We start from the raw sequence: 27,498 nt of genomic DNA on the forward strand, positions 1-27,498 counted from the left end.
AAGATGATGTAAATCACCTAAAGCTTTTGCATATGATAAGTTTGCAGAAAGAAAGCCTGGCTTCGATAAGGATCAAGGACTGCTGACCTTGCATGACTCTACGCTCCCCCCACTCCCATTATCCTCTATGCACAACTTAAGGTATAAAAACTACTTTGGAAAATAAAGTGTGGGCCTTGATCATCAGGCTTGGTCTCCCCGTGTCGTTCTTTCTCTTTCCTTTTCCTTTTCAGGCTGATTCCCTGGAGCCCAGGGGCCCTCTGTGTTCACTTTCTTGCCTGGGCTTCTAAGACCCACTCGAGAAGGTGCCTAAGGTGGGGCACCTTCCACGATTTGAGAGGGCGCCTGCGGCCTACGTGAACAGAGCAAGTCCCGTGCTGGGGCTTTATTGGCTTTCTGCGTAAACCAAGGAATATCAGCCTCTTTTCTCTCCTCTATTTTCTTAACTGCAAAATTCTTTTCTTATCTCTTTCTCTATTTCTCTTAATTGCCAACGCCATCCTCCCAAGGGAATCCCTGGATCCAACCAGGGCTGGACCCCGGCAATGCAGAACCAAAGTGATCTACTTGGGTGCTTCCCAGAATTCCCATGTAACTGTGAGGCTATATGTACTACAATGTCAGCTGGAGAAAGATATGACTATCAAGGGTTTGGACCATTCAGGATAGAGGGTTTGGGTTCTAATACCAGACATGCCACTATCACAGCTGAGGGCAAGGGGGAATGAGAATAAATGTAAAGGAAGGACAGGATAACTGCAGCCCTGAAATCAACCACAGTAACAGTGACTATATTTTCCCTCTCCTTCTTCTAAATTTCTCTTCAAAAATGGAGTCCCATACAAAGCTTGAAGGAATTGTCTCTTGAACCTGTCGAAGCAGATCTGTGTGGTTCTAGGGCAAGTGTGAAAATGCACTACTCAGATCTCCTGCTGTAGTAATCATAATTAACTGATGACCCCAACTACTAGCCTGTGAATCTGCTATGCTTCTTATGGGCTGCTCTCAGACAGTGACTGAGTGTAGCTCGGATACTAAGTCAGGCCTATTTCTCAGGAAGCACAACTTCTCTGATAGCCACCTTGAGCTCAAAGACTCTCAATTAGCCTGGCTGAACCTTTTTAGCACTGTGCCTATCCAACCTGTTTTCTTTCCCTCCATCTTTCACAGAGGTCAGACCTGCATCGCAGACTGTGATGAGTTGTGAATTAACTTTTATTTGGGGGCAAAATGAGAACTTAGAGGCCAGGAGACAGCATTTCAGATAGCTCTGAGAAACTGTTCTGAAGAGGCATGAGGCAAGGTCCGTATATATGTGATTTTGGTGAAGGAGGGGGAATACAAGCAATCAAGCACAAATTTTTGCAAAAGGTTGCTGCTAGTCATGTGAAGGTTACTGCTAGTCATGGGGAGCAGACATCACCATGAACGATGTTGGTGCTTTTCTAGATACGAGAAGATGCAAAAATTGGGCTCATGAAAATCATCTCCTGAAAACACATGGACTTTTCTGCCAGTTTTTCTCAGAGCACAAAGTGCCTCATTCTTGATCTCCATCCTGAAATCCTTTCCAAGGATGCTACAGGTCAGCAGCTACATCAGGTCATAATTTAATCCTCATAGATGTAGATGGTGGTGGTGGTTTAGTTGCTAAGTCATGTCTGACTCTTGAAACCCCATGGGCAGTAGCCTCCCAGGCTCCTCTGTCCATGGGACTCTACAGGCAAGAATACTGGAGGGAGTTGCTATTCCCTTCTCCAGGGTATCTTCCCAACCCAGGAATCGAGCTCAGGTCTCCTACATTGCAGGCAGATTCTTAACCAACTGAGCTACCAGGGAAGCCCCCAGGTAGAAAGTACCAATTTGTTATCGGCACTTGACAAATTGGCACTTGCTAACTTGCATTCTAAGTACCAATACTACCAGCAGAGCATATGTTTAAAGGTGAAGATCAGACTTAGATTGCCAAGGTTTAGAACTTGTTCTCACTTAACAAGCTCTTGGATCTCAAGCAGAATATTTAGCCACCTGAACTTTCACTTTCCTTGGGTGCAAAATCTATCCTTTAGAAGTATGGGGACTAAATAAGCTAGTACCATATAACAGCGCTTGCCACACTACCTGTCACATAAGGTTCTCATGGTAGCTATTTACCTGGTTTAAAAGTACTGGTTTACTATTAAGAGAAACTAACAAGTAAGAAACATTAAATCTATTATCTATTATTCCATCAATTTGGTCTCCTAAATCTGGCTTTCCTTGTTTATCTTCCCATTACTGCAGTCTCTCCATTCCACACAGGAGGTAAAAACTCCAAGAATTCAGTGTTCTCCAGAAGGTAAAACAAAGAACACTGGTAGTTAAAACAAACACAAATTCTTTGCCTTCCTGTGACGCGTTTCTGGGGAATCCAGCATAGGGCCAGCCCATACCTATCTAACCCCGCCCCTCCGATTTCTGGAGGCGGAGACAAATCACAAAGCAGCGTGGAAGTCACCTAGCTTCCGGCTGGCTACGCTGGAATTGAGGTGCACAAACGGCCTCCAAGGCGATTTACAGATCGATTGCTTATTGGCTACTAGCAAGCACTCGTTCTCCGCATTGGCTGTTGCTGCCCGGCGCCAATGTTCGCGCAGGATGTTCGCTGCAGCTAGTGAGAGTGACAGACACTGCACCTGAATTTCCGGTTCCGGTTCACCGCTGGCTCCATGGCGACCGGTAGAGGGTCGCGGTATCTGCTGACAATAGGCAGATGGCGCCGCAGCTTTGGAATAGCTCCCCAGTTCCGAGTGAGTACCTATTTTCCCTGCTTTCAATAGAGGCTGTGAATCTCAAGAACAGCTCCTCTCCGAGGAGGTGCGCTTTCGGCAGTTCCTCCTTTAGCCAGTGCCCGCAGCCATCCTCTGTGGCCCCCCCCCCTCCCATTAGCTTTTCTTTTTCTGCAGGCGCTTGCTGCCCTCGTGCCCGGCGTATCCCACGTGGATAACAAGTCCGATTTCCTGGGGAAGAGGCCCCATCGCCGGCACCCTGGCATCCTGCAGCTGTCATGCGTGCGGCTGCCGCAAGCATTGGCCGAAGCCGCGCAGTTACTGCTGCTGGGTGAGTGAAGGTGGGAAATGGAAGCTCAAGAAGCGGAGATTGGGCCCTGCGTACAAGTGATTCCTCTTTGCATCTTTGATCCATAGGGAGCGCGATGCCCAATATGGAGAAGCAGGTGCAAGCCCTAACCAATTATCTCTGGAGCCGGCATTTACCTGTAGAGCCAGAGGAGCTACAAAAACGGGCAGTTCTTCTTGAGAAAAAAATCCTGGAAAACGCAGGTGGGTCTTAAAAATAAAGAGTAAGCCAAATAGAAAGAGCAGAGAGAAATGAAGAGTGAGTAATAATTCTGCAGCCTCTTAAATAAATACTGCAGTTTCTTATTTGACTTTCTAACCAGAGTAGTTATTCATAATGTTGCCTTTCTAAAAGAAGATAGGTAATTTCAGAGATTGCCTACTAAATTCAGGGCTTTAGTAAAGGTCAATGAGTGCTTCAGTCTACTGTTGAAATTTAGATCTTTTTTTTCCCCCCAAGTCCACTGGATTAAGACCGTCTAAGTTTTTGTTCAGGTAAAATAAAGTCCGTCTCCAGTACTACAGGGAAAGGAGAATTAGTTTGTCAAGTTATTTTCATGATTGTGAGTTCCTTCCTATTAAGAGGCCTGCCTTTTGTTCATCTTGTATTCCCTGAACTTCTTGTAGTACCTGGTTCGTAGTAGGCACTCCGTAGGTAAAACAGTACAGAACTGAACACAATTGTAAGACAAGTTTCCTTTCAAGCCCCTTTCCTTCCTATGGGAACTTTGGAGACATCACATTATTAAATTTGGGGGAATTGAAGAAATCTACAAGGTACTGTCTTTATCCTATCCTTTAACTTTTTATTACACTTGCTTTTAATACAGAACAAAACCTGTGAGATAGAGTTGGTTGAATTGAAAGAACTGCTGTTAGAGGCAATATATTATCTGATATACTATGGTGGTGGTGGTGGTGGTTATTATTCTTACCTGAAACTCTTCTCTAGTTTGGCTTCTCTCTTAAGCATTTTCCATGTGGGAACTGGTGGGGAATGGCAGGCAGTAAATTCAGATATTGTATCTGAGCCCTGTTCTTCCTAGGTCCTTACTTCCAGTCCTTGTTCTTACCCCAGACTCATGTCAGACAGAGAAACATCATGAAGAAGTCCTGCGCGCCTTACGCAAAACTACCTATCATTGGCAAGAACTGAGGTAAGGGAGACTAGAAGGGCTGCAGGAGAAGGAAGAGTTTGGCTTTTGAGAAGGAGAGTTGGGGAAATACAATTACACCATTTAGTGTTTGAAAAAGTAGTCTGGTTTGTAAGTCTCCCTAAGACGATTCTGTGTTGATCAGTGAAAGGGTTGAGCTGAAAGAGCCCTTTGCAAAGATTTCATTTCCTAAAAGTCTGGAGGGTAGCTGCAGGATAGAGGTTAATTCCCAGTGGTATGTCTGATTTTTCTGGCAGCTACAGTGAGGGACTGAGCCTGGTGTATATGGCAGCAAGATTGGATGGTGGCTTTGCAGCAGTCTCCAGAGCTTTCCATGAGGTGAAATTCCCTCAACTTCCAACCAGAAACTTTTTACTATCAGTTCCCTTCTTCATAAAGTAATCTTCTGGGACAAGATTCTTGGGACATTACATGTGCATTTTTTTCGAGAGGTTGTCTTTATCATCTGAAAGGAATTTTTGACCCAAAAAAGGTTTAGAATCACTGTTCTAAGAGCTTTCTATTCTATAAGGCGTTTACACTGAATCTTAAAAGACATTCACGTGTCATTTCCTCTGTTGCGGTCCCTTAATTCATGTTTACCAAGACCTTAAATGTATGTCTGTCTTCTCCACTGTGGGGTATTGAATATTTCTTCAGATCCAAGCTCGCCTTCCAGAGTTCCAGCCACAAACCTTGATGGACTTTGGCTCGGGTACTGGCTCTGTCACCTGGTGAGTATCTTTCTCTGTCTCTGTCAGTTCCAACTCTATAGAGAGCTAGAGCTAGCTTATACCACGTCAATATCAAGAGACTGGAGAACCAAAGGAAGAAGAGGAAAATTGGGAACTGATGTGTTTCTTCCCTCAGATTAGACAAGGCATGAGAAGATATATAAATTAGGGTGAGAACTTAAAGAAATGTCAAGTGAAAAAACCCACATTAAGAAGGATAAAAAAGGAAAGGAATTTGATCTCGGACAGGGATTTACATATCATCAAGATTTTTGTGTGTGTGTTCATGTAGTTTTTGAGTCTTCTTAAGAGTTGTAGATGAAACAAGAAAATAAGATTGCTAGTTTTTCCAACTATTTTAACATAGCACTCTGTTTCCCCAAGGTTGGGTTAGGGACAGAGGGGTCTCTTGTAGGGACAACTTTGTCATGAGAATGTGATGATTTATTTTTTGCCACTTTAGGGCTGCTCATAGTACTTGGGGCCAGAGCCTACGTGAGTATATGTGTGTGGACAGCTCAGCTGCCATGTTGGAATTGGCAGAAAAGCTGCTGAAAGGTGAGGACAAAATGTAAGGAAGGGCTTTTCCAAAGTTGAAGGCGTTTGCAAAGCAAAGGAGTACCAGAAAGGGTCTTTTATTGGGGAGTACAGGAGAGGCCTGAAAGTTAAAGATGTGTCTGATGCAATGACCTTGTTAAAGATGCTGGGGGCCTCTGTTGCACTGTGGATGGGAAGAGTAAGAATAACAGGACAAATGACCCAATATTCCCCCTGCCCTTTTTTTTAATGGTTGTCTACTCTGTTGCATCTCATCCTCAGCTAGCATTTTGTCCCTTCAGTTTATACCCACACTCATAGTTGCCACATCTCTACTTTCCTCCATAGGTGGTTCAGGATCTGGGATGCCTTGTGTTCCAGGTGTCTTTTTCAGACAGTTTCTACCTGTATCACCCAAGGCAAGTGGCAGTGTTTAAAGTATGCCAGATGTGGAGTATGCAGATGGAAAACTGTGGCCCTGGCTTTACAACCTAGCATTCTGTTAGAAATTAAAAGAAAGCAGAAGAAATTTAGTGGGATAGACCTTTGTTGTACTCTTTAAAAGAGGGAGATGTCAGGTCGGTCATTTTCCTCGTCTTGTGCACCAGGTACAATTCGATGTGGTGGTAGCAGCCTTTTCTCTCAGTGAGCTGCCCAGCAAGGCTGACCGCACTGACGTAGTCCAGACCTTGTGGCGCAAGACAGGTCATTTTCTGGTAAGTGGAAGCCCCTTTTTCCCTTCAAGTTTTTAAGCAGCTTCATGAGTTTGTTTCATGCCTTTCCTTGTCCCCATTGGAGCTTGTCTTCATTTTTAACCATTTTCATCCTACATAGATCCCTTTGTCCCTCTTTTCAGGTCTCCATCTACATCATATATGTAATACCCGTTTCATTTAGAATCCCTATTCTATTTGAGAATGCTCTTCCAGAGCCACTGACATTTATGTTTTCATGTAATTCGAGGCTTCTTTCTTCCCCTTTTGTAATCAGGTATTGATAGAGAATGGAACAAAAGCTGGGCACTCCCTTCTCATGGACGCCAGGGACCTGGTCCTTAATGTAAGGTTCTTTCTCCTTTCACCTTACCCTCCTTTCCCCACTTATTCTCACCAGTTCTTGGCACTCCCTTGAAAACTGAAGGGACTCGCATATAGTAATAAGGATGACTCTGGAGATAGTAGGCACATGAAGTCATGATATAGGGTAGTAGTTGACAAACTCCGGCCTATGGATCAGATCCAGCCTGCCACCTGTTTTTATATGAGCAGTGCTTATTTGTGCATCTATAACCATGTGTCTGTGGCTATACATCTGTTGCCTGTGGCTATTTTCACCATACAGATAGCAGTAGGAAACAGATTTTGCCTAGTCTCTGGACCTTTAAAAAAATTTTTTTTTGCCAGCCTCTGATCCAGGGTACTTCTGAGCCAAGAACCTTATCTGTTTAGGACCGTATGAACCAGTGTATAATGGCAAATTTCATTGTCTTGAAATGGGGTTTTTTTTTGAGAGTGAAGGTTACTGACAAGGGAGAGCACCATACTATGTGCCAAGTTTCTGCCTTTCTCTTGCTGCAAAGAGAAAGTTCTTTGTTTGGTGTATTAGAGAAACAGCCAGCTTAATTCAAAGAACATAGTTAATAATTACCAGAATTGAATGTTAGAGGAGTCCTCAATTTATTGAGTGCAGAGATTGAGTTAGAACAGACCCCTCAACCCAGCCTAAAATTTTTTTTCATTTCCTTTGATTTCAGGGAAAAGAAAAGTCACCTTTGGACCCTCGACCTGGTTTTGTCTTTGCCCCAGTGAGTATTACTTCTGCCTTTCCCAGCAAGCAAAGATCTGAACTCAGGGCTGGCCAGGAAAAGAGGGCTAGCCACCATCCTCTACTCTTGATTCCTCCTTAGTGATTCCCCTGGCTTGCCCTTTCGTCTGCTCTGTGCTCCCTTATCCCTAGCCCTTCTTGACTCTATTACTCATAGTTTCTAGGTTTTATGATTGTGGTTCTTTTGTCTTACATCATGTCTTTGTGTTCACAGTGTCCCCATGAACTTCCATGTCCCCAGTTGACAGCCTCTAAGCCCCTGGCCTGTAGCTTTTCCCAGGCCTACCATCCCATCCCCTTCAGCTGGGTATGTACTCTGAGAATATTGTGGTAGGGAGAAAATAGCCTGGGAAAGCACAGTGAAAAAGATTCAGAGATGGGAGGATTTGGGAAATTCCAGAGAATGCTTGGAGATTTTAGGGTCTGAATGTATATGACTTATAGAATATGAGAAGAGTCACAGGAATGAGGTTGGAAGAATTTTTTTCCCTCATCTTTTCCTGCAAGCCATCTCTGTATCCTTGTCTTAGAACAAGAAGCCGAAGGAAGAAAAGTTCTCCTTGGTAATCCTTGCCCGAGGATCTCCAGAGGAGGCTAATCGCTGGCCCCGAATCACTCAGCCTGTTCTTAAACGGCCACGCCATGTGCATTGCCACCTGTGCTGTCCAGATGGGCATATGCAGCATGCTGTGATCACAGCCCGCAGACATGGCAGGTGTGGAGGTGTGACCAGAGTTGGTGGGAGGTAGCAAGACCTGCAGCCCACATTGACCCTCTCTTTTCTGTAGGGATTTGTATCGCTGTGCCCGGGTCAGTTCCTGGGGAGATCTTTTACCTGTGATCACACCATCGGAACTTCCTCCATCTGCTCAAGATGCCCCTGAGAGTTGACACGGATGTGTGACAAGTGTTTTCTTCTATCTTGATGGCCGAGGCGGAAGCTACCTGGTGTCCAGGATGGGAGTGCTATTACTGTTACAGCAAAAAAACACTAGTTCAAATATCCTCCATTGTAGTAGACCGTATTCTTTGAGCTTACTTGGCCATCCTCTCGTGTCAGGGGACATTCAACTTTAAGGGATCCAATATGTTGCATTTTCTTTCTTTGTGTGCCATTTGTCAAGGACTCTGTTCCTTATCAGTTCCTGGGATACAGGAACGAGTAGAGCTGTATGCAATTCTCAGGACTGCTGCTGCTGCTGAGTCACTTCAGTCGTGTCCGACTCTGTGCGACCCCATAGACGGCAGCCCACCAGGCTCCCCCATCCCTGGGATTCTCCAAGCAAGAACACTGGAGTGGGTTGCCATTTCCTTCTCCAATGCATGAAAGTGAAAAGTGAAAGTGGAGTTGTGTCCGACTCTTACCGACCCCATCGACCGCAGCCTACCAGGCTCTACCATCCATGGGATTTTCCAGGCAAGAGTACTGGAGTGGGGTGCCATAGCCTTCTCTGTCTCAGGACTGAGATCATGGGAAAGAGCACCTGCTTGGATTCCCTTCAGTGACTCCCTTCAGTGACTCTGTTCAGTGACCTTGTACTTATTAGACTATCCATTTTGTTGCAACTGGTGGAATTTCATTCTTTTTAACAGCTGAGTAATCATTTTACTGAAGATATATAAGCATGCATTTCTTACAAGCATGCTAATAAAATACCCTTGTTCCACTAGAGACTTGGGTCCCCCGCATCCTTCTTTCTGTCTCCAGCTACTTCTTCAGAGCGTGGAAACCTAACGAACTCACTTTCTTGCCCGGGCTTTCAAGACCTCCTTGAGAGGACACCCTGTGCCTTCGTGAGTGGTACAAGTCCTGTGTATGGGCTTTATTGGTTTTCCACATAGCCCAAGGGATATTGCTCTTTCTCTCTCTTTCTTTCTTTTTGTCGACTCCAGTCCCCAGGTCCCGGTCTGTAAAAGACCGCAACAAATGGCACCCGAAACGGACATGGTATTCACCCTTGGCAAACAGGACGGAGTGACTGGGACCTACGGAGATCGGTAAGTGCGGGGTTATGGGACAAACAGCTGGAAAGCCTCACCATTTTTCTACTTTACTTCATCATTTAAAGTTCAAGGACTTCTGGGTTTGTGTCGACTAATAATTTGGCACCGGGTCAAAGAGAATGTTGGAACAAGCCACTAAATGGGTAAAAAATATTCCAATAGATTTCTGGCCCCTATGGACTCTCATTAAAGCTGTGATTCTGCCATTTCAAGATAATTCTAGCCCTCCTGATATTCAACAACAAGCGGAACACTTGTTACATGAATATGAATTAGATGATGAAACTTTTCAAAAGGCCCAATTAGAACATAAAATATTTCAGAATTTTCCTACTAGCCCTGTTCCGGCAGCCCCAAGTGCTCCTCCTCTCGCAATAGACACAAAACCAAAAGTCCCTTCAATTCAAGGACAAAATGACTCTGACAGTGACTCTTCTGAGGCTCTCTTTGACACTAAAGCTGATAATGGTTTTTTGGAAAACAACGATAAGCCTTTAGCACGCACTCGTATTTATGAGAAAAAACTATCTACTCATTCTCCTTCACGACGGAGGCTCTCTGAGTTGCTGGCTTTGCAATCTTGAGTCTCTGAGGCCAATACAGGCTTTTCCTGTATTAAGAAATGTTAATGCCCAGGGGCAAATAATACCTCATTATGAAGGCTTTGATTTTTCTCACATGCAACAAATGAAAAAGGCTGTAACTATGTACGGCCCTCATTCACCTTTTACTAAAGAACTTTTAAACACTATGGCATCTTCTATTGGAAATTTTGTTCCTTATGATTGGCAACTTTTGATAAGGGCTCTTCTTAAACCAGGAGAATATTTTCAATGGACAATGTGGTTTCAGGATATGGCCCAAGATGGTGCCAATTCTAATGCTCAAGCTGGCACTCTCCAAAACCAAATTACTTTTGAAATGTTAACCAATACAAGACAATTTGATTCTATAGAAGCTCAAATACAAAGCCCTCCTTGATGGAAAACTATCTTGACTATAATAATTGTAGTCAGCTTATTCTTGCTGTTTGCTTTTTATATCAGTAACTGTATAATGAACTTTGTATCTAAGTGGCTTAGGCATTTAAGTTACAGATGATTGTTCATGCTCCTGAGGTTTCCACTGCCTAAGGGCCCCTGGATCAGAGCCCCTCAATATGAGGATAAGGAGACTATATTGCCTCAACAATTTGGGGTCTACACCCCTTCCCAGCAGGAAGAAGTTACAGAACAATTTCTTCACCCCTGTCCCTGGCAACCATATTCTCCTAAAAGCAGGACGAAATGAAAGAATTAAAGCTTAGGCAAGCAATCCAGGGCCCTTTAAGGAAGAGACAAGCATTCTCACTCATGTTTTCCTTAAGCCTTGTGCAACAATGTATCTTGCCAAAGAACTGACCTTTCTTTAGGTCCAGAGCTGATGATTACACACCACAATGTCTTACTCATGGAAATGCTTTTCCTAGGCCCTATGTTAATGATTTTAATTATAACAAATATTTCCTGGGAATCTATATCTCAAGACTTGTACCCCTGATTACACAGCAACAATATATCTTGCCCAGAGACTTTGTCTGGAACCTGTTCTCCCTGGCTAATCTTGTGCCAAAGTTATCTCAGGATATATGTCTTGGGAAAGGGCCTAATAGAACTCTTAAAATGTTGAGGTATTCTTTTCATCTATTCTCAGCAGCTAGTTGAGAAATATATAAGGTCCCACTTAAACTAATGAGGCAGATACCCTTTCTACCCCCACAAACCTTCGACCTTTTACTTGGCCAATCTAGTTTGACTTCTAAAAGAATTACTGTTTACCCTGGAATAATTGATTTAGATTATAAGGGAGAAAATCAAATTATGATGTCATCTCAGATACTATGGCAATTCAAAAAGGGGAACAAAATTGCCCAACCAGTTCTTTTTACCTTACATTTCTATTAACTCCTCTAATAGTATACAGACAGATAGACTTGGCAATACAGATCGAAAATAATCCTTATGGACATCAATAATATCTGAATATGCACAACCAAATATAAATATCAAAATTAATGGCAAAAGATTTTTCTGGTCTTCTTGATACTAGATCCAATATTACTGTTATTTCCAAATATTTATGGCCCAAATGTTGGCCAATACAGAGAATTTCTTGCCAAATTACAGGAATTTCTCAAACCAAAATAACAAGAACTCCATCAAAATACTTAAATTTATCCTTGTAAGGGACCAGAAGGCCAACCGGCAACATTACAACCTTACGTGATAGATGCACCCCTTAATTTAATAGAGATTTACTTATACAATAGCAAGCACAAATATATATTCCACATTTTTCCTAGGGGCCACTGCTCATTTAAGAAACAATGCAATTATTAAAATAACTTGGAAGAATGATGACCCTATTTGGACAGATTGAAATTAAAACTTATTGAGGAATCTTATTCCCCTTGGAACTCTCTCATTTTTGTTATAAGAAAGATATCTAACAAATGGCATATCTTAACGGACCTTAGAAAAGTTAATGCATCTATGAAACCTATGGATGCATTACAACCAGGAATTGTATCACCCACCACTATTCCTCAAAACTGGCATATTATTATTACAGATTTATCGGATCAGATCAGTTGCTCAGTCGTGTCCAACTCTTTGTGACCCCATAAATCACAGCACGCCAGGCCTCCCTGTCCATCACCAACTCCCGGAGTTCACTCAGATTCACGTCCATCGAGTCAGTGATGCCATCCAGCCATTTCATACTCTGTCGTTCCCTTCTCCTGCCCCCAATCCCTCCCAGCATCAGAGTCTTTTCCAATGAGTCAACTCTTCGCATGAGGTGGCCAAAGTACTGGAGTTTCAGCTTTAGCATCATTCCTTCCAAAGAATACCCAGGACTGATCTCCTTCAGAATGGACTGGTTGGATCTCCTTGCAGTCCAAGGGACTCTCAAGAGTCTTCTCCAACACCACAGTTCAAAAGCATCAATTCTTCGGCGCTCAGCCTTCTTCACAGTCCTACTCTCACATCCATATATGACCACAGGAAAAACCATAGCCTTGACTAGATGAACCTTTGTTGGCAAAGTAATGTCTCTGCTTTTCAATATGCTATCTAGGTTGGTCATAACTTTCCTTCCAAGGAGTAAGCGTCTTTTAATTTCATGGCTGCAGTCACCATCTGCAGTGATTTTGGAGCCCAGAAAAATAAAGTCTGACCCCGTTTCCACTGTTTCCCCATCTATTGCCCATGAAATGATGGGACCGGATGCCATGATCTTCGTTTTCTGAATGTTGAGCTTTAAGCCAACTTTTTCACTCTCCTCTTTCACTTTCATCAAGAGGCTTTTTAGTTCCTCTTCACTTTCTGCCATAAGGGTGGTGTCATCTGCATATCTGAGGTTATTGATATTTGTCCTGGCAATCTTGATTCCAGCTTGTGTTTCTTCCAGTCCAGCGTTTCTCATGATGTACTCTGCATATAAGTTAAATAAGCAGGGTGACAATATACAGCCTTGACGTACTCCTTTTCCTGTTTGGAACCAGTCTGTTGTTCCATGTCCAGTTCTAACTGTTGCTTCCTGACCTGCATACAAATTTCTCAAGAGGCAGATCAGGTGGTCTGGTATTCCCATCTCTTTCAGAATTTTCCACAGTTTATTGTGATCCACACAGTCAAAGGCTTTGGCATAGTCAATAAGGCAGAAATAGATGTTTTTCTGGAACTCTCTTGCTTTTTCTATGAACCAGCGGATGTTGGCAATTTGATCTCTGGTTCCTCTGCCTTTTCTAAAACCAGCTTGAACATCAGGAAGTTCACGGTTCACATATTGCTGAAGCCTGGCTTGGAGAATTTTGAGCATTACTTTACTAGCGTGTGAGATGAGTGCAATCGTGTGGTAGTTTGAGCATTCTTTGGCGTTGCCTTTCTTTGGGATTGGAATGAAAACTGACCTTTTCCAGTCTTGTGGCCACTGCTGAGTTTTCCAAATTTGCTGGCATATTGAGTGCAGCACTTTCACAGCATCATCTTTCAGGATTTGAAATAGCTCCACTGGAATTCCATCACCTCCACTAGCTTTGTTCCTAGTGATGGTAAGGCCCACTTGACTTCCCATTCCAGGATGTCTGGCTCTAGGTCAGTGATCACACCATCGTGATTATCTGGGTCGTGAAGCTCTTTTTTGTACAGTTCTGTGTATTCTTGCCATCTCTTCTTAATATCTTCTGCTTCTGTTCGGTCCATACCATTTCTGTCCTTTATCGAGCCCATCTTTGCATGAAATGTTCCTTTGGTATCTCTGATTTTCTTGAAGAGATCTCTAGTTTTTCCCATTCTGTTGTTTTCCTCTATTTCTTTGCATTGATCGCTGAAGAAGGCTTTCTTATCTCTTCTTGCTATTCTTTGGAACTCTGCATTCGGATTGCTTTTTTACTATACCTTTACACCCTCTAAACCGAGAGAGATTTACTTTCTCTCTTCCTTATCCTAATCACACCAGGCCTCATAAACGATACCAGTGGACTGTATTGCCTCAAGGAATGATGAATTCTCCCACCATGTGCCAATACTATGTAGCCAAAGCCCTTGAACCTACAACAAAACAATTTCCTTTCTTGTTATTCATTATATGGATGATGTATTGTTTTCAACTCCATCTGTTTTAGAAACTCAACACATGTTTGAACAGCTCAACAATGCTTGAAAGACTGGATTAATCATTGCCCCTGAAAAAATTCAAACCTCTACACCTTACCATTACTGAAGATTTGTTATTAATACACAACATATTACTCCCCAACTAAAACAGATTTGTACTGATAAATTATCAACCTTGAATGATTTTCAAAAAATTTTAGGTGATATAAATTGGATTAGACCCTCTTTCAGTTCAGTTCAGTCGCTCAGTCGTGTCCAACTCTTTGTGACCCCATGAATTGCAGCATGCCAGGCCTCCCTGTCCATCACCAACTCCCGGAGTTCACCCAAACCCACATCCATCAAGTCGGTGATGCCATCCAGCCATCTCATCCTCTGTCATCCCCTTTTCCTCCTGCCCCCAATTCCTCCCAACATCAGAGAATTTTCAGATGAGTCAACCCTTCACATGAGGTGCCCAAGGTACTGGAGTTTCAGCTTTAGCATCATTCCTTCCAAAGAATACCTAGGACTGATTTCCTTTAGGATGGACTGGTTGGATCTCCTTGCAGTCCAAGGGACTCGCAAGAGTCTTCTCCAACACCACAGTTCAAAAGCATTAATTCTTCGGCGCTCAGCTTTCTTCATAGTCCAACTCACATCCATACATGACCACTGGAAAAACCATAGCCTTGACTAGAAGCACCTTTGTTGGCAAAGTAATGTCTCTGCTTTTCAATATGCTATCTAGGTTGGTCATAACTTTTCTTCCAAGGAGTAAACGTCTTTTTAATTTCATGCCTGCAGTCACCATCTGCAGTGATTTTGGAGCCCAAAAAAATAAAGTCTGACCCCGTTTCCACTGTTTCCCCATCTATTGCCCATGAAATGATGGGACCGGATGCCATGATCTTCGTTTTCTGAATGTTGAGCTTTAAGCCAACTTTTTCACTCTCCTCTTTCACTTTCATCAAGAGGCTTTTTAGTTCCTCTTCACTTTCTGCCATAAGGGTGGTGTCATCTGCATATCTGAGGTTATTGATATTTGTCCTGGCAATCTTGATTCCAGCTTGTGTTTCTTCCAGTCCAGCGTTTCTCATGATGTACTCTGCATATAAGTTAAATAAGCAGGGTGACAATATACAGCCTTGACGTACTCCTTTTCCTGTTTGGAACCAGTCTGTTGTTCCATGTCCAGTTCTAACTGTTGCTTCCTGACCTGCATACAAATTTCTCAAGAGGCAGATCAGGTGGTCTGGTATTCCCATCTCTTTCAGAATTTTCCACAGTTTATTGTGATCCACACAGTCAAAGGCTTTGGCATAGTCAATAAGGCAGAAATAGATGTTTTTCTGGATCTCTCTTGCTTTTTCTATGATCCAGCGGATGTTGGCAATTTGATCTCTGGTTCCTTTGCCTTCTCTAAAACCAGCTTGAACATCAGGAAGTTCACGGTTCACATATTGCTGAAGCCTGGCTTGGAGAATTTTGAGCATTACTTTACTAGCGTGTGAGATGAGTGCAATCGTGCAGTAGTTTGAGCATCTTTGGCATTGTCTTTCTTTGGGATTGGAATGAAAACTGACTTTTTCAGTCCTGTGGCTACTGCTGAGTTTTCCAAATTTGCTGGCATATTGAGTGCAGCACTTTGACAGCATCCTCCTTTAGGATTTGAAATAGCTTAACTGGAATTCCATCACCTCCACTAGCTTTGTTCCTAGTGATGCTTTCCAAGGCCCACTTGACTTCACATTCCAGGATGTCTGGCTCTAGGTCAGTGATCACACCATCGTGATTATCTGGGTCGTGAAGATCTTTTTTGTACAGTTGTTCTGTGTATTCCGGCCACCTGTTTTTAATATCTTCTGCTTCTGTTAGGTCCATACCATTTCTGTCTTTATTGAGCCCATCTTCGTATGAAATGTCCCCTTGGTATATCTAATTTTCTAGAAGAGATCTCTAGTCTTTCCCATTCTGTTGTTTTCCTCTATTTCTTTGCATTGATCGCTGAAGAAGGCTTTCTTATCTCTTCTTGCTATTCTTTGGAACTCTGCATTCAGATGCCTATACCTTTCCTTTTCTCCTTTGCTTTTTGCTTCTCTTCTTTTCACAGCTATTTGTAAGGCCTCCCCAGATAGCCATTTTGCTTTTTTGCATTTCTTTTCCATGGGGATGGTCTTGATCTCTGTCTCCTGTACAATGTCACGAACTTCATTCCATAGCTCATCAGGCACTCTATCTATCAGATCTAGGCCCTTAAATCTATTTCTGACTTCCACTATATAATCATAAGGGATTTGATTTAGGTCATACCTGAATGGTCTAGTGGTTTTCCCTACTTTCTTCAATTTCAGTCTGAATTTGGCAATAAGGAGTTCATGGTCTGAGCCACAGTCAGCTCCTGGTCTTGTTTTTGCTGACTGTATAGAGCTTCTCCATCTTTGGCTGCAAAGAATATAATCAGTCTGATTTCCGTGTTGACCATCTGGTGATGTCCATGTGCAGAGTCTTCTCTTGTGTTGTTGGAAGAGGGTGTTTGCTATGACCAGTGCATTTTCTTGGCAAAACTCCATTAGTCTTTGCCCTGCTTCATTTCGTATTCCAAGGCCAAATTTGCCTGTTACTCCAGGTGTTTCTTGACTTCCTACTTTTGCATTCCAGTCCCCTATAATGAAAAGGATATCTTTTTTGGGTGTTAGTTCTAGAAGGTCTTGTAGGTCTTCATAGAACTGTTCAACTTCAGCTTCTTCAGCGTTACTGGTTGGGGCATAGACTTGGATTACCGTGATATTGAATGGTTTGCCTTGGAAACGAACAGAGATCATTCTGTCGTTTTTGAGATTGCATCCAATCAATGGTGTAATTGGCCACAAACATTAATTTTCCTGATTTAGCCTGACATCTGTCCCAATGAATAGGAGTATATTTAAAGTTTTTATATGTAAACCCTTTACATAATGATTTTTGTCCTTTTCCTAGAGTTTCAGTAGTGTTGACATGGTTCTCATAGAAAGAAAGGGTAGTAAACTGTCCAAGCAATGTCCGAAAGTTCTTCTTTGGAGGCGGAATGAAAGCCCATGTTTGTCGGCTAAAGTTAATGCATAATTCTGTTGAACCTATGCATAGACGAAGGACTTCATACCCTAGAGAAATATTAGTCTTCCTTTTTTCTCAGGATGAGAGGGCCCCTCCAAGCTCCAAGGAAGAAGCATATGTACTGAGTCATCAGTGGATACGATTCGTCCTTTATCTGTCCATTTTATAACTGCAGTAAAGGGGGCTTGGGTATATAGGCCCAGTAAGTATGATTCATTAATTCAGCGTGAGCAGAGGCCTGATGAACTATGGATGGAGGTTTGTGACATTGTACAGGAGACAGGGATCAAGACCATCCCCATGGAAAAGAAATGCAAAAAAGCAAAATGACTGTCTGAGGAGGCCTTACAAATAGCTGTGAAAAGAAGAGAAGCGAAAAGCAAAGGAGTAAAGGAAAGATATAAGCATCTTAATGCAGAGTTCCAAAGAATAGCAAGAAGAGATAAGAAAGCCTTCTTCAGCGATCTATGCAAAGAAATAGAGGAAAACAACAGAATGGGAAAGACTAGAGATCTCTTCAAGAAAATCAGAGATACCAAAGGAACATTTCATGCAAAGATGGGCTCGATAAAGGACAGAAATGGTATGGACCGAACAGAAGCAGAAGATATTAAGAAGAGATGGCAAGAATACACAGAACTGTACAAAAAAGAGCTTCACGACCCAGATAATCACGATGGTGTGATCACTGACCTAGAGCCAGACATCCTGGAATGGGAAGTCAAGTGGGCCTTACCATCACTAGGAACAAAGCTAGTGGAGGTGATGGAATTCCAGTGGAGCTATTTCAAATCCTGAAAGATGATGCTGTGAAAGTGCTGCACTCAATATGCCAGCAAATTTGGAAAACTCAGCAGTGGCCACAAGACTGGAAAAGGTCAGTTTTCATTCCAATCCCAAAGAAAGGCAACGCCAAAGAATGCTCAAACTACCACACGATTGCACTCATCTCACACGCTAGTAAAGTAATGCTCAAAATTCTCCAAGCCAGGCTTCAGCAATATGTGAACCGTGAACTTCCTGATGTTCAAGCTGGTTTTAGAAAAGGCAGAGGAACCAGAGATCAAATTGCCAACATCCGCTGGATCATGGAAAAAGCAAGAGAGTTCCAGAAAAACATCTATTTCTGCCTTATTGACTACGCCAAAGCCTTTGACTGTGTGGATCACAATAAACTGTGGAAAATTCTGAAAGAGATGGGAATACCAGACCACCTGACCTGCCTCCTGAGAAACCTATATGCAGGTCAGGAAGCAACAGTTAGAACTGGACATGGAACAACAGACTGGTTCCAAACAGGAAAAGGAGTACGTCAAGGCTGTATATTGTCACCCTGCTTATTTAAATTATATGCAGAGTACATCATGAGAAACGCTGGACTGGAAGAAGCACAAGCTGGAATCAAGATTGCCAGGAGAAATATCAATAACCTCAGATATGCAGATGACACCACCCTTATGGCAGAAAGTGAAGAGGAACTAAAAAGCCTCTTGATGAAAGTGAAAGAGGAGAGTGAAAAAGTTGGCTTAAAGCTCAACATTCAGAAAATGAAGATCATGGCATCTGGTCCCATCACTTCATGGGAAATAGATGGGGAAACAGTGGAAACAGTGTCAGATTTTATTTTGGGGGGCTCCAAAATCACTGCAGATGGTGACTGCAGCCATGAAATTAAAAGACGCTTACTCCTTGGAAGAAAAGTTATGACCAACCTAGATAGCATATTGAAAAGCAGAGACATTACTTTGCCAACAAAGGTGCTTCTAGTCAAGGCTATGGTTTTTCCAGTGCTCACGTATGGATGTGAGAGTTGGACTGTGAAGAAAGCTGAGTGCTGAAGAATTGATGCTTTTGAACTGTGGTGTTGGAGAAGACTCTTGAGAGTCCCTTGGACTGCAAGGAGATCCAACCAGTCCATTCTGAAGGAGATCAGTCCTGGGATTTCTTTGGAAGGAATGATGCTAAAGCTGAAACTCCAGTACTTTGGCCACCTCATGCAAAGAGTTGACTCACTGTAAAAGACTCTGATGCTGGGAGGGATTGGGGGCAGGAGGAGAAGGGGACGACAGAGGATGAGATGGCTGGATGGCATCACTGACTCGATGGAAATGAGTCTGAGTGAACTCTGGGAGTTGGTGATGGACAGGGAGGCCTGGCATGCTGCGATTCATGGGGTCACAAAGAGGCAGACACAACTGAGTGACTAAACTGAACTGAACTGAACACCATTGATTATTGGAGACCCCATGGTATGTAGTTGTCTAACTGCTCAGATGATATTAACAGCACTGTATATGATTATACTACTCAAGTAGCATAAAAGGTTACTAATACTACAATGGACTTCAGTGTATTAACAAAGGACTTCTTGGCTGGCTTGACGGTGGAATGGCACCCCCTCGACATCGAATCATCCTCAATAAACGGATTGGGCCTGAACAATGGGACATCTGGAAACTTGCCGCAAGCACTGAAGAACTTGGAACTTGGACTGGGTATTTTATGGGGACCAGTCATAGTCATAGTAACTATTCCTTTCATTATAATCATTCATATTTCATACAAGCTTGTGTTCCCCCTCCTTTTGTTATAGCTATAGGGAACTTGCAGTTTAATAAGACTTTATGTTTTGTGCCTTGTATAGATTGCAAATTATATGCTTGTTTTAATTCCTCTGTCTCTTTGAAAAATGAATCCCTTTTGATTCTTCATTCGCGTCGTAATCTATGGTTGCCAATAGATCTCCAATGACCCTGGGAAGAGGGTCCCATGGCAGGATTTGCCTCCCAGCTACTTACAAAATCACTTCAATGATCTAAACAATTCATTGGATGGTTAATTCTTGGCATTTGGGGATTAATGGCCATTTGCACTACTGCCGCTGTTGCAGGCATTGCTTTACAAACCTCAATTCAAACACACAACTTTATTCAAAATTGGACCAAAGATGCTCATACTATGTGGACCACTCAGACTCAGGTAAATGAGGAAATTCAAGATGAAATACAAGAAATAAAAATAGCCATCCAATAGGTTAGAGATCAATTAATAGATTTGCAAAAACAAGCCATACTAAAATATAACTGAAATTCTACTCAATTTTGTATGACCCCCATTCGGTTCAACTATAGTGCCTACAATTGGGAACAAATCAAATTTCATTTGCAAGACTTACATGATAATGCTTCCTTAAATGTACAATTATTACCAAAAGAAATCTTTGAAACTTTCTCTAACAGTCTACCCGCTTCCAAAAATCTGGAAACCTTAGCTGAACAGCAACCTGATTAATTATCTGGGCTAGACCCTCGAGAATAATTTCAAAGCATTATACATAGTATTGGATCTGGAGCTATGATGCTGATAATTATCCTGATGGTTATATTTGTAGTATACTGATGCCTTTCAACTAAAATTGTTCAAACTAAACAAACTCATTTGGTCAGGGCCTTTTTCACAAAAGTATCTACAGTCACCCACAATTATGAAAAAATTAAAAAAGGAATTGTCAGGGGATGGTCAACTTTAAGGGATCCAATATGTTGCATTTTCTTCCTTTGTGTGCCGTTTCTCAAGGACTGTCTGTTCCTTATCAGTTCCTGGGATACAGGAACGAGTAGAGCTGCATGCAGTTCTCAGGACTGAGATCATGGGAAAGAGCACCTGCTTGGATTCCCTTCAAGTGACTCCCTTCAGTGACTCTCTTCAGTGACCTTGTACTTATTAGACTATCCTTGCAACTGGTGGAATTTCATTCTTTTTAACGGCTGAGTAATCATTTTACTGAAGATATATAAGCATGCATTTCTTATAAGCATGCTAATAAAATACCCTTGTTCCGCTAGAGACTTGAGTCCCCTGCATACTTCTTTCTATCTCCAGCTACTTCTTCAGAGCATGGAAACCTACTGAGCTCACTTTCTCACCCAGGCTTTCAAGACCTCCTTGAGAGGACGCCCTGTGCCTTCGTGAGTGGTACAAGTCCTGTGTATGGGCTTTATTGGTTTTCCACATAACCCCAGGGATATTGCTCTTTCTGTCTTTTTCTCTCTTTCTCTTCGTTGACTGCAGTCCCCAGGTCCCGGTCTCTAAAAGACTGCAACACTCTCATAGCTGCTTTTCTTTCTTAATTGCACTTCTCAAATGATTGCCTTCTAGCCAGAATTGTACTGTGCACCTGGTGTTTACTTCTCCAAGAAAACACTCCCTAAAACTCCCTTCCCTTGTGAGCATCATTCATTCCAGAAAGAAAGGTCATGCATGGTGTGATCATCTCAAGGACCACCAGAATCAGTCCCAGGAGCACCTAACACCAACTTTGACAATTTTGAAAGTTTCTGGAAGTGAAGAATGCAAGCTTGATCTACCCTGATCCTTATCTATAGTCCTGGTTTCCACCCTCAAACTATAAGACCCCTTGCTGTTCTCTTTCGAGGGAAGGCACAGTCTGTAGGACATTAACCTGCAGTGGCCTCCTTTGCATGGCACAATAAAAAAAAACTACTCTTTTATACTTCACCCAAAACTGTCTTTATGTTTCTGTTCACTCTGGTGAACAGAGACGAGTTTCAGCAACAGTACCCCTATATACCTGTGTTCACTTAAAGCTTTAATAATAATAACAAGTTTTCAAAGAATGGAAATGAATCTTGCGATTTCTTAAAAGGTAGAGAGGTCTGTTGTCATGGCCTATCCTATAATGAAGAGAATCCTCAGATTTTCAGTGGTCCCCACACAAGTCTTCAGCTCATCCTCTCCTGGAAGAATCCTGCTGCTTCCACCAGATAATGGGGGGAGGGGGGAGGGGGAAAGTCACCCCCAGCTTCCTGAGAACTGGCTTAACAGGTCTCAGGATTGTTAGGCAGTCCACCTGAACAGGGTAATCAACAGCTGCTTGGCTTCTATTTTTTTCTGCCTTCTTCCCTTTCAACTTTCTCAACTCGCTCAGAGTTAACCCCATACACATTTGCCTCAAGAGTCGGTTCCCCTCAGGCCTCAATGTTCCATCTCCATCTTTACATGTCCAGGCAGGAGCCTTCAGTATACTTGGTTTGTTTCTGTTTTCCTCTAAGCCTTGCTGTTTCAGAACTAGAGCAACTTTCTTCATCTTAAAACTCTCATTCCCTTTTCTATAATTTATATCAGGAAAAAGGCATAGTCAAAAGTTGTAACAGTATCACTGTTGTAATACTAGAAATCTCAACTTCCTTCTAGACATTTCCATGCCTGGAGCTATTTCTCTGGAGTGACAGGATAGCGGAGTCCCCTCCTCTACTAGTTCTCAGAGTGGTGGCAGCGCTACTTGCCAGCCCCACCTCTTTATTCCTGCTGCTGCTGCTGCTGCTGCTAAGTCACTTCAGTCATGTCGGACTCCGTGTGACCCCATAGACGGCAGCCCACCAGGCTCCTCCGTCCCTGGGATTCTCCAAGCAAGAACACTGGAGTGGGTTGCCATTTCCTTCTCCAATGCATGAAAGTAAAAAGAGAAAGTGAAGTCGCTCAGTCGTGTCTGACTCTCAGCGACCCCATGGACTGCAGACCACCAGGCTCCTCTGTCCATGGGATTTTCCAGGCAAGAATACTGGAGTGGAGTGCCATTTCCTTCTCGCCTTCTTATCCCAAGTGGCCCCAAATCCCCTTTGAAAGGATGCAGTTCAGGTATCAACAGAGCAACCTAAAGGACTTGAGACGGAGTAGACAGGGTATGAAAGGCTTAGATCAAATGTCCTGAGCGAGGCAAGATCAGATTGTCCCCAGGACAAAACAGCTGGGGAGAGCTACTATACACACTCTGGATTAGAACAGCCCCAAGCCAGAACTAAGACTCGACAGCCCCTGGATTAGTCACAGCATTGAAGAGGAGGAGAAGACACTGCACCAGGCCATGCCTGGCAGAGAGTCTGGAGTTTCTGGTTTCTAAATTCAGGAAGGCGTCAGCCAGGGGAGGGGCCTGCATGTAGGGGAAGAGCGAGAAACTGGGGCTGGGCAAGCTTCCTATGTAAGGCTACACAAGAAGAGGCAACATAGACCAGAAAGAGGATTCCTGATAGCCTCCTGAAACTCAGGAGGGTGAACAGTCCAGCTCTGACCACCTGAGACACCCCTCCTGCTCCAAAGACTATAACTCCACTTGTCTTTCTGAGGCCTCTACTAACCCTGTACCACAAGGATGGAACCACTGCTAGGAGCAAAAATTGGCTGCCTGTTTGCCCTGCTGGTGCTCACTCTGGTCTGTGGCCTTATTCCCATCTGCTTCAAGTGGTTCCAGACTACTACAGCCACAGGTACAGCCCTATCACATCTTTGTCCCCACAACCTAAGTCTGACTTCAGCCTTGTCACCCTGTCCTGATATCTTGCTCTGATTCTCTCATCATCCCCAGTCTTCGGACATTGAGTGCTGCCCGTGGCTCCTTAGTCACCTTCTTCTTATCTCCTCTTTGCCAACTGGATTGTAACTCCTGCTTTTAATTAGGTTGTCACCGCCGGGTCCTCAGTTTCCTGGGCTGCACATCTGCTGGTGTTTTCCTGGGAGCAGGGTTCATGCACATGACTGCTGAAGCCTTGGAGGGGATTAAATCAGAGATCCAGAACTTGGTGATACAGGTGAGTGGCAGACCGTGAGGCCAGAATGATGAACAGAAGGAGGGGAAGAAAGGGGGGAAAGTGACAAGGTCAAAGACAGAAGGAACCACGAGGAAGATGATGGCTCTTGTGTGGAGTGATGGAAACAGGTCAGATTGGCCTTGAAGGAAAGTGGTAGAGCCAACGGCATAGAACAGGAAGCTGAGCTGCTTTCCCTTATATAATTTGTGCTTTCTTCTCCCTAGAACAGGACAAAGAATGAGGGGCATTCTGATGATGATGCTGATTCAGCTTATGTAAGTGTCTCCCACCAGCCCTTACCTGGACAGTAAGGAGAACCAAAGATTGCTTTCATGCCCAGACCTTTTTGAGAGGATTTGTGTGTGGAATTCTAAGAATTCCTCCTGCCTTCAGCTCTAACATTGTTGTTGGCAAGGAAAGGTGGAGCCACTCAATCCTTCTGGGCTTATGAAACCCAGAGAGAACTCTTGTTTAACCTTCCATTCTTTCTCTGGACCCTTTGATATATGCTTCATATCATTTCCCTGTATTTCTAACCCTATTTATATTCTTTCCCTTATTTCCTCAGGTTTTCTTGCGGTCAAACATCCATGTCTCCTCTTGGCTTCATTCCCCTTTTTATGTTCTGTTACCACACTTCCAATTCTCTTCAGCCCAGTCCCTGCTGCTGCTACTGCTGCTAAGTCGCTTCAGTCGTGTCCGACTCTGTGCGACTCCATAGACGGCAGCCCACCAGGCTCCCCCATCCCTGGGATTCTCCAGGCAAGAACACTGGAGTGGGTTGCCATTTCCTTCTCCAATGCATGAAAGTAAAAAGAGAAAGTGAAGTCGCTCAGTCGTGTCTGACTCTTCGTGACCCCATAGACTGCAGCCTACCAGGCTCCTCTGTCCATGGGATTTTCCAGGCAAGAGTGCTGGAGTGGGTTGCCATTGCCTTCTCTGTCAGCCCAGTCCCAATCCTGTGCAATTTCTTCCCTTCCTTACTTCCCCCAGGGCTTAGCAGTAAAGAAACCACCATCAACGCAGGAGACTCGAATTCGATCCCTGGGTGGGAAAGAACCCCTGGAGAAGGAAATGGCAACCCACTCCAGTACTTTGCCTGGAAAATCCCATGGAACCTGACGGGCTACAGTCCAGAGGATCGCAAACAGTTGGATATGACTGAGCACAAGCACAGCACACTTTGCCATCTCACAACACCTCTTTCTGTTCCCACCAGATGGAGTATCCCTACGGAGAGCTCATCATCTCCCTGGGCTTCTTCCTTGTCTTTCTTTTGGAGTCGCTGGCATTGCAGTGCTGTCCTGGGACTGCTGAAACACCCAAAGTGCAGGAGCAGGAATTGGGTACAGCTCATGAGCTTGCACCTCACAGCCATGGACCTCTACCCTCACCCTCACGGGGTCCCTTTCGAGCACTCATCCTTTTGCTCTCGCTCTCCTTTCACTCCGTGTTTGAAGGTCTAGCTGTGGGGCTGCAGCTCACAGTCGCATCTACTGTGCAGCTCTGTCTTGCTGTCCTGGCTCACAAGGGGATCGTGGTGTTTGGCGTAGGACTGCGGCTGGTGCAGGTAGGCACTAAATCACTTTGGGCCGTGCTCTCCATCCTGTCTTTAGCTCTCATGTCCCCCCTGGGCCTAGCCATAGGGCTGGCCGTGCCTCAAGGAGACTCTAAAGCTGGGCAAGGTTTGGCGCAGTCTGTGTTAGAAGGCATGGCAGCTGGTACCTTCCTGTATGTCACCTTCCTGGAAATTCTGCCCCGGGAACTTGCAAGTCCTGAAGCCCCTCTGGCCAAGTGGAGCTGTGTAGCTGCTGGTTTTGCTTTTATGGCTGTCATTGCCTTGTGGGCATGAGAGATTCCTGACTTTTCTGGTGGACCCAAGATGACCTCCCTATCCCCAGGAAAAGCTGCTCAAATGACTTCGCCCTCTGACATTTCTTCCCTGAGACACAGTGACATTTACTAGGCATTGTGCCGTAACCTGGACCCCAACTTTTCACCACGTGAGATGCCATTTCTCATACTGAGAAAAAGTTGTTTTGGTTGAGTGCTTATAAATGAAAGGATTTGACTCTTGTCCCATTTGTGCTGTTATGTGTAATAAAATGTCATTTTGTCCTTCCCCTTCAGCTGTGCTGTGCTTCATTTCTCTGGGTTGCCTAGGAGGTGCCTGGTCAGGAGGTGGTGGAGTGGCGAGCGGGAAGGGTGAGTGTGGGATACAGTCTTGTTTTCTGGAATTGGGCCCCCAGTCATTCATTCTGTCAGTTGCAGGCCCAGCCCCTCCAATTACGGGAGCATTGCTGAAATTCCAACAACTCACTACCACCTTATGCACGTACGTGTGTCTGTGTGTAAGTCGCTTCAGTCACGTCCGACTCTGCAATGCTATGGACCATAGCCTACCAGGCTCCTCTGTCCATGGAGTTTCTCCAGGCAAGAATACAGGAGTAGTTTGCCATGCCCTCCTCCAGGGGATCTTCCCAACCCAGGGATTGAACCTGCATCTCTTATATCTCCTGCATTGGCAGGAGTGTGGTTTACCACTGGCACCACCTAGGAATCCTCCTTATGCAAAGATTTGAGAAACTGAGCCAGAGCTCCCACATTCAGAGGGAAGAGATTTAGGGATCTAGATTTTTCTCCTATGCTATCCACACCCACCCTACTCCCAGTGCCTGTTATCAGCCTCCCACAAAGTATCCAACAGACTCTTGAGATAAAGCTAAATGGAGGCTATTTCCATATGCCTCCTCTGTTTCATGCTGAGCCCCATGTGGCTTCAGGGACATTCTTGCTCTTCTTGGAGTCTCTGTTTCCTCCCAGCAGCTTCGTGCTGAGGGATTAAGAAACAGTGTGTTTGGAGAGAGAGAGAGATGCCAGATAGATGTCTGGGGTGATTACTGGGCTCACCCCATGACTTAATGACTTTCTTTCTGCCTGTCTTACCTGCCACTATGGCTGCAGCCCCCCCTTTCTAGACCATTTGCCTTTCAGTTTGAGTAATTCTTACAGTGTGTTGCTTCTCTTAAGAGCTGCTAAAGACATATACATTATCTAAAACCGAGGGGGAGCAGATGACCGTTGCCCAGCCACTGACCCATGGGATGGAGGAATATATCAGACTTAGTGGAGAAATAGGGAAAAAGAAGGTGTGCCCTGTGTGCTCAACTGCTCACCAGCTTGCTCCTTCTCATATTTTTGGTATTTAACTGGCCTTAACACCGACAAGGTCTCCTGAGTTTCATTTTTGTCTCAGTCTGTCTCCTGTCCATCCCATTCCCCTTCCCGTAAATTAAGATACACAAACCTCCCCACCAACCCAGCTTACACTCATAGGGATCAGTGAGAAGGCAAGCCTCGGGCAAAGCTGAATAAAGATGTCTGACAAGGGAAATAATTTCCCTGAAGCATCATCCTATTTTGTCTTCCCTTCGGTATTAATTGCACTCACATGGAATACACGCTAATGTAGTAATGATAGAATTTCTATGCTGAGCATCTGGCACGGTTCTATTGCTTTCACATATATTATCTCACCTTCCCAACTCTACCAGGTAAATATTATCCCTATGGTAAGTCAAGGGAAGTACTAGAAAAGTTAAATAACTTGGTAGCTAAGTGGGCTTCAAACCCATGTTTCTGTGATTCTAAGAAAAACTCAAGATGTAGCTTTTCTTCTCCTACCTTACCTTTCCCTCCCCATCTTCCACATTAGGGTTTCATAAGAAAGCAGAGAGCACATTGGATAAGTGAGGCAAGTTTAATAAAGGGAGTATATAGAAAGGTATTGG

General features: G+C 43.8%; 2 protein-coding genes across 6 annotated transcripts; both read left to right on the plus strand.

Moving 5' to 3' along the window:
- Positions 1-2,588: 2,588 nt before the first annotated feature.
- Positions 2,589-8,370, plus strand: METTL17 (methyltransferase like 17). Its single transcript, XM_006062050.3, has 14 exons — positions 2,589-2,789; positions 2,946-3,099; positions 3,186-3,320; positions 4,195-4,273; positions 4,528-4,609; positions 4,931-5,004; positions 5,468-5,562; positions 5,890-5,960; positions 6,150-6,257; positions 6,532-6,600; positions 7,295-7,345; positions 7,580-7,672; positions 7,896-8,080; positions 8,154-8,370. The coding sequence occupies exons 1-14, from the start codon at positions 2,709-2,711 to the stop codon at positions 8,254-8,256; spliced, it is 1,380 nt and encodes a 459-aa protein (XP_006062112.1). The 5' UTR covers positions 2,589-2,708; the 3' UTR covers positions 8,257-8,370.
- A 387-nt stretch (positions 8,371-8,757) lies between these two features.
- Positions 8,758-25,836, plus strand: SLC39A2 (solute carrier family 39 member 2). Of its 5 annotated transcripts, none has more exons than XM_025296023.2 (4): positions 8,758-9,363; positions 23,577-23,707; positions 23,932-23,982; positions 24,927-25,836. In XM_025296023.2, exons 2-4 carry the CDS (start codon positions 23,645-23,647, stop codon positions 25,557-25,559), a joined length of 747 nt encoding a protein of 248 aa, XP_025151808.1. In that variant the 5' UTR covers positions 8,758-9,363; positions 23,577-23,644; the 3' UTR covers positions 25,560-25,836. The 5 variants fall into 5 exon arrangements, with proteins under 5 accessions (XP_025151808.1, XP_006062113.1, XP_006062115.1 ...); XM_006062051.3 differs by lacking the exon at positions 8,758-9,363 and adding an exon at positions 22,586-23,386; XM_006062053.3 differs by lacking the exon at positions 8,758-9,363 and adding an exon at positions 22,586-23,386 and having other exon boundaries at positions 23,937-23,982; positions 24,927-25,065.
- The last annotated feature ends 1,662 nt before the right edge of the window (positions 25,837-27,498 follow it).

Source organism: Bubalus bubalis, chromosome 11 (genome assembly GCF_019923935.1).
Source record: "Bubalus bubalis isolate 160015118507 breed Murrah chromosome 11, NDDB_SH_1, whole genome shotgun sequence".
Taxonomy (NCBI): Eukaryota; Metazoa; Chordata; class Mammalia; order Artiodactyla; family Bovidae; genus Bubalus; species Bubalus bubalis.

What these genes read in the sequence shown, in the direction of transcription:
- METTL17 (XM_006062050.3), top strand. Translation starts at nt 2,709, where the DNA reads ATGGCGACCGGTAGAGGGTCGCGGTATCTGCTGACAATAGGCAGATGG. An exon ending in GAATAGCTCCCCAGTTCCGA is followed by an intron (nt 2,790 to 2,945) that starts GTGAGTACCTAT and finishes CTTTTTCTGCAG; the next exon opens with GCGCTTGCTGCCCTCGTGCC. An exon ending in GGCAGAAAAGCTGCTGAAAG is followed by an intron (nt 5,563 to 5,889) that starts GTGAGGACAAAA and finishes TTTCCTCCATAG; the next exon opens with GTGGTTCAGGATCTGGGATG.
- SLC39A2 (XM_006062051.3), top strand. Translation starts at nt 23,272, where the DNA reads ATGGAACCACTGCTAGGAGCAAAAATTGGCTGCCTGTTTGCCCTGCTG. An exon ending in CCAGACTACTACAGCCACAG is followed by an intron (nt 23,387 to 23,576) that starts GTACAGCCCTAT and finishes GCTTTTAATTAG; the next exon opens with GTTGTCACCGCCGGGTCCTC. An exon ending in ATGATGCTGATTCAGCTTAT is followed by an intron (nt 23,983 to 24,926) that starts GTAAGTGTCTCC and finishes TGTTCCCACCAG; the next exon opens with ATGGAGTATCCCTACGGAGA.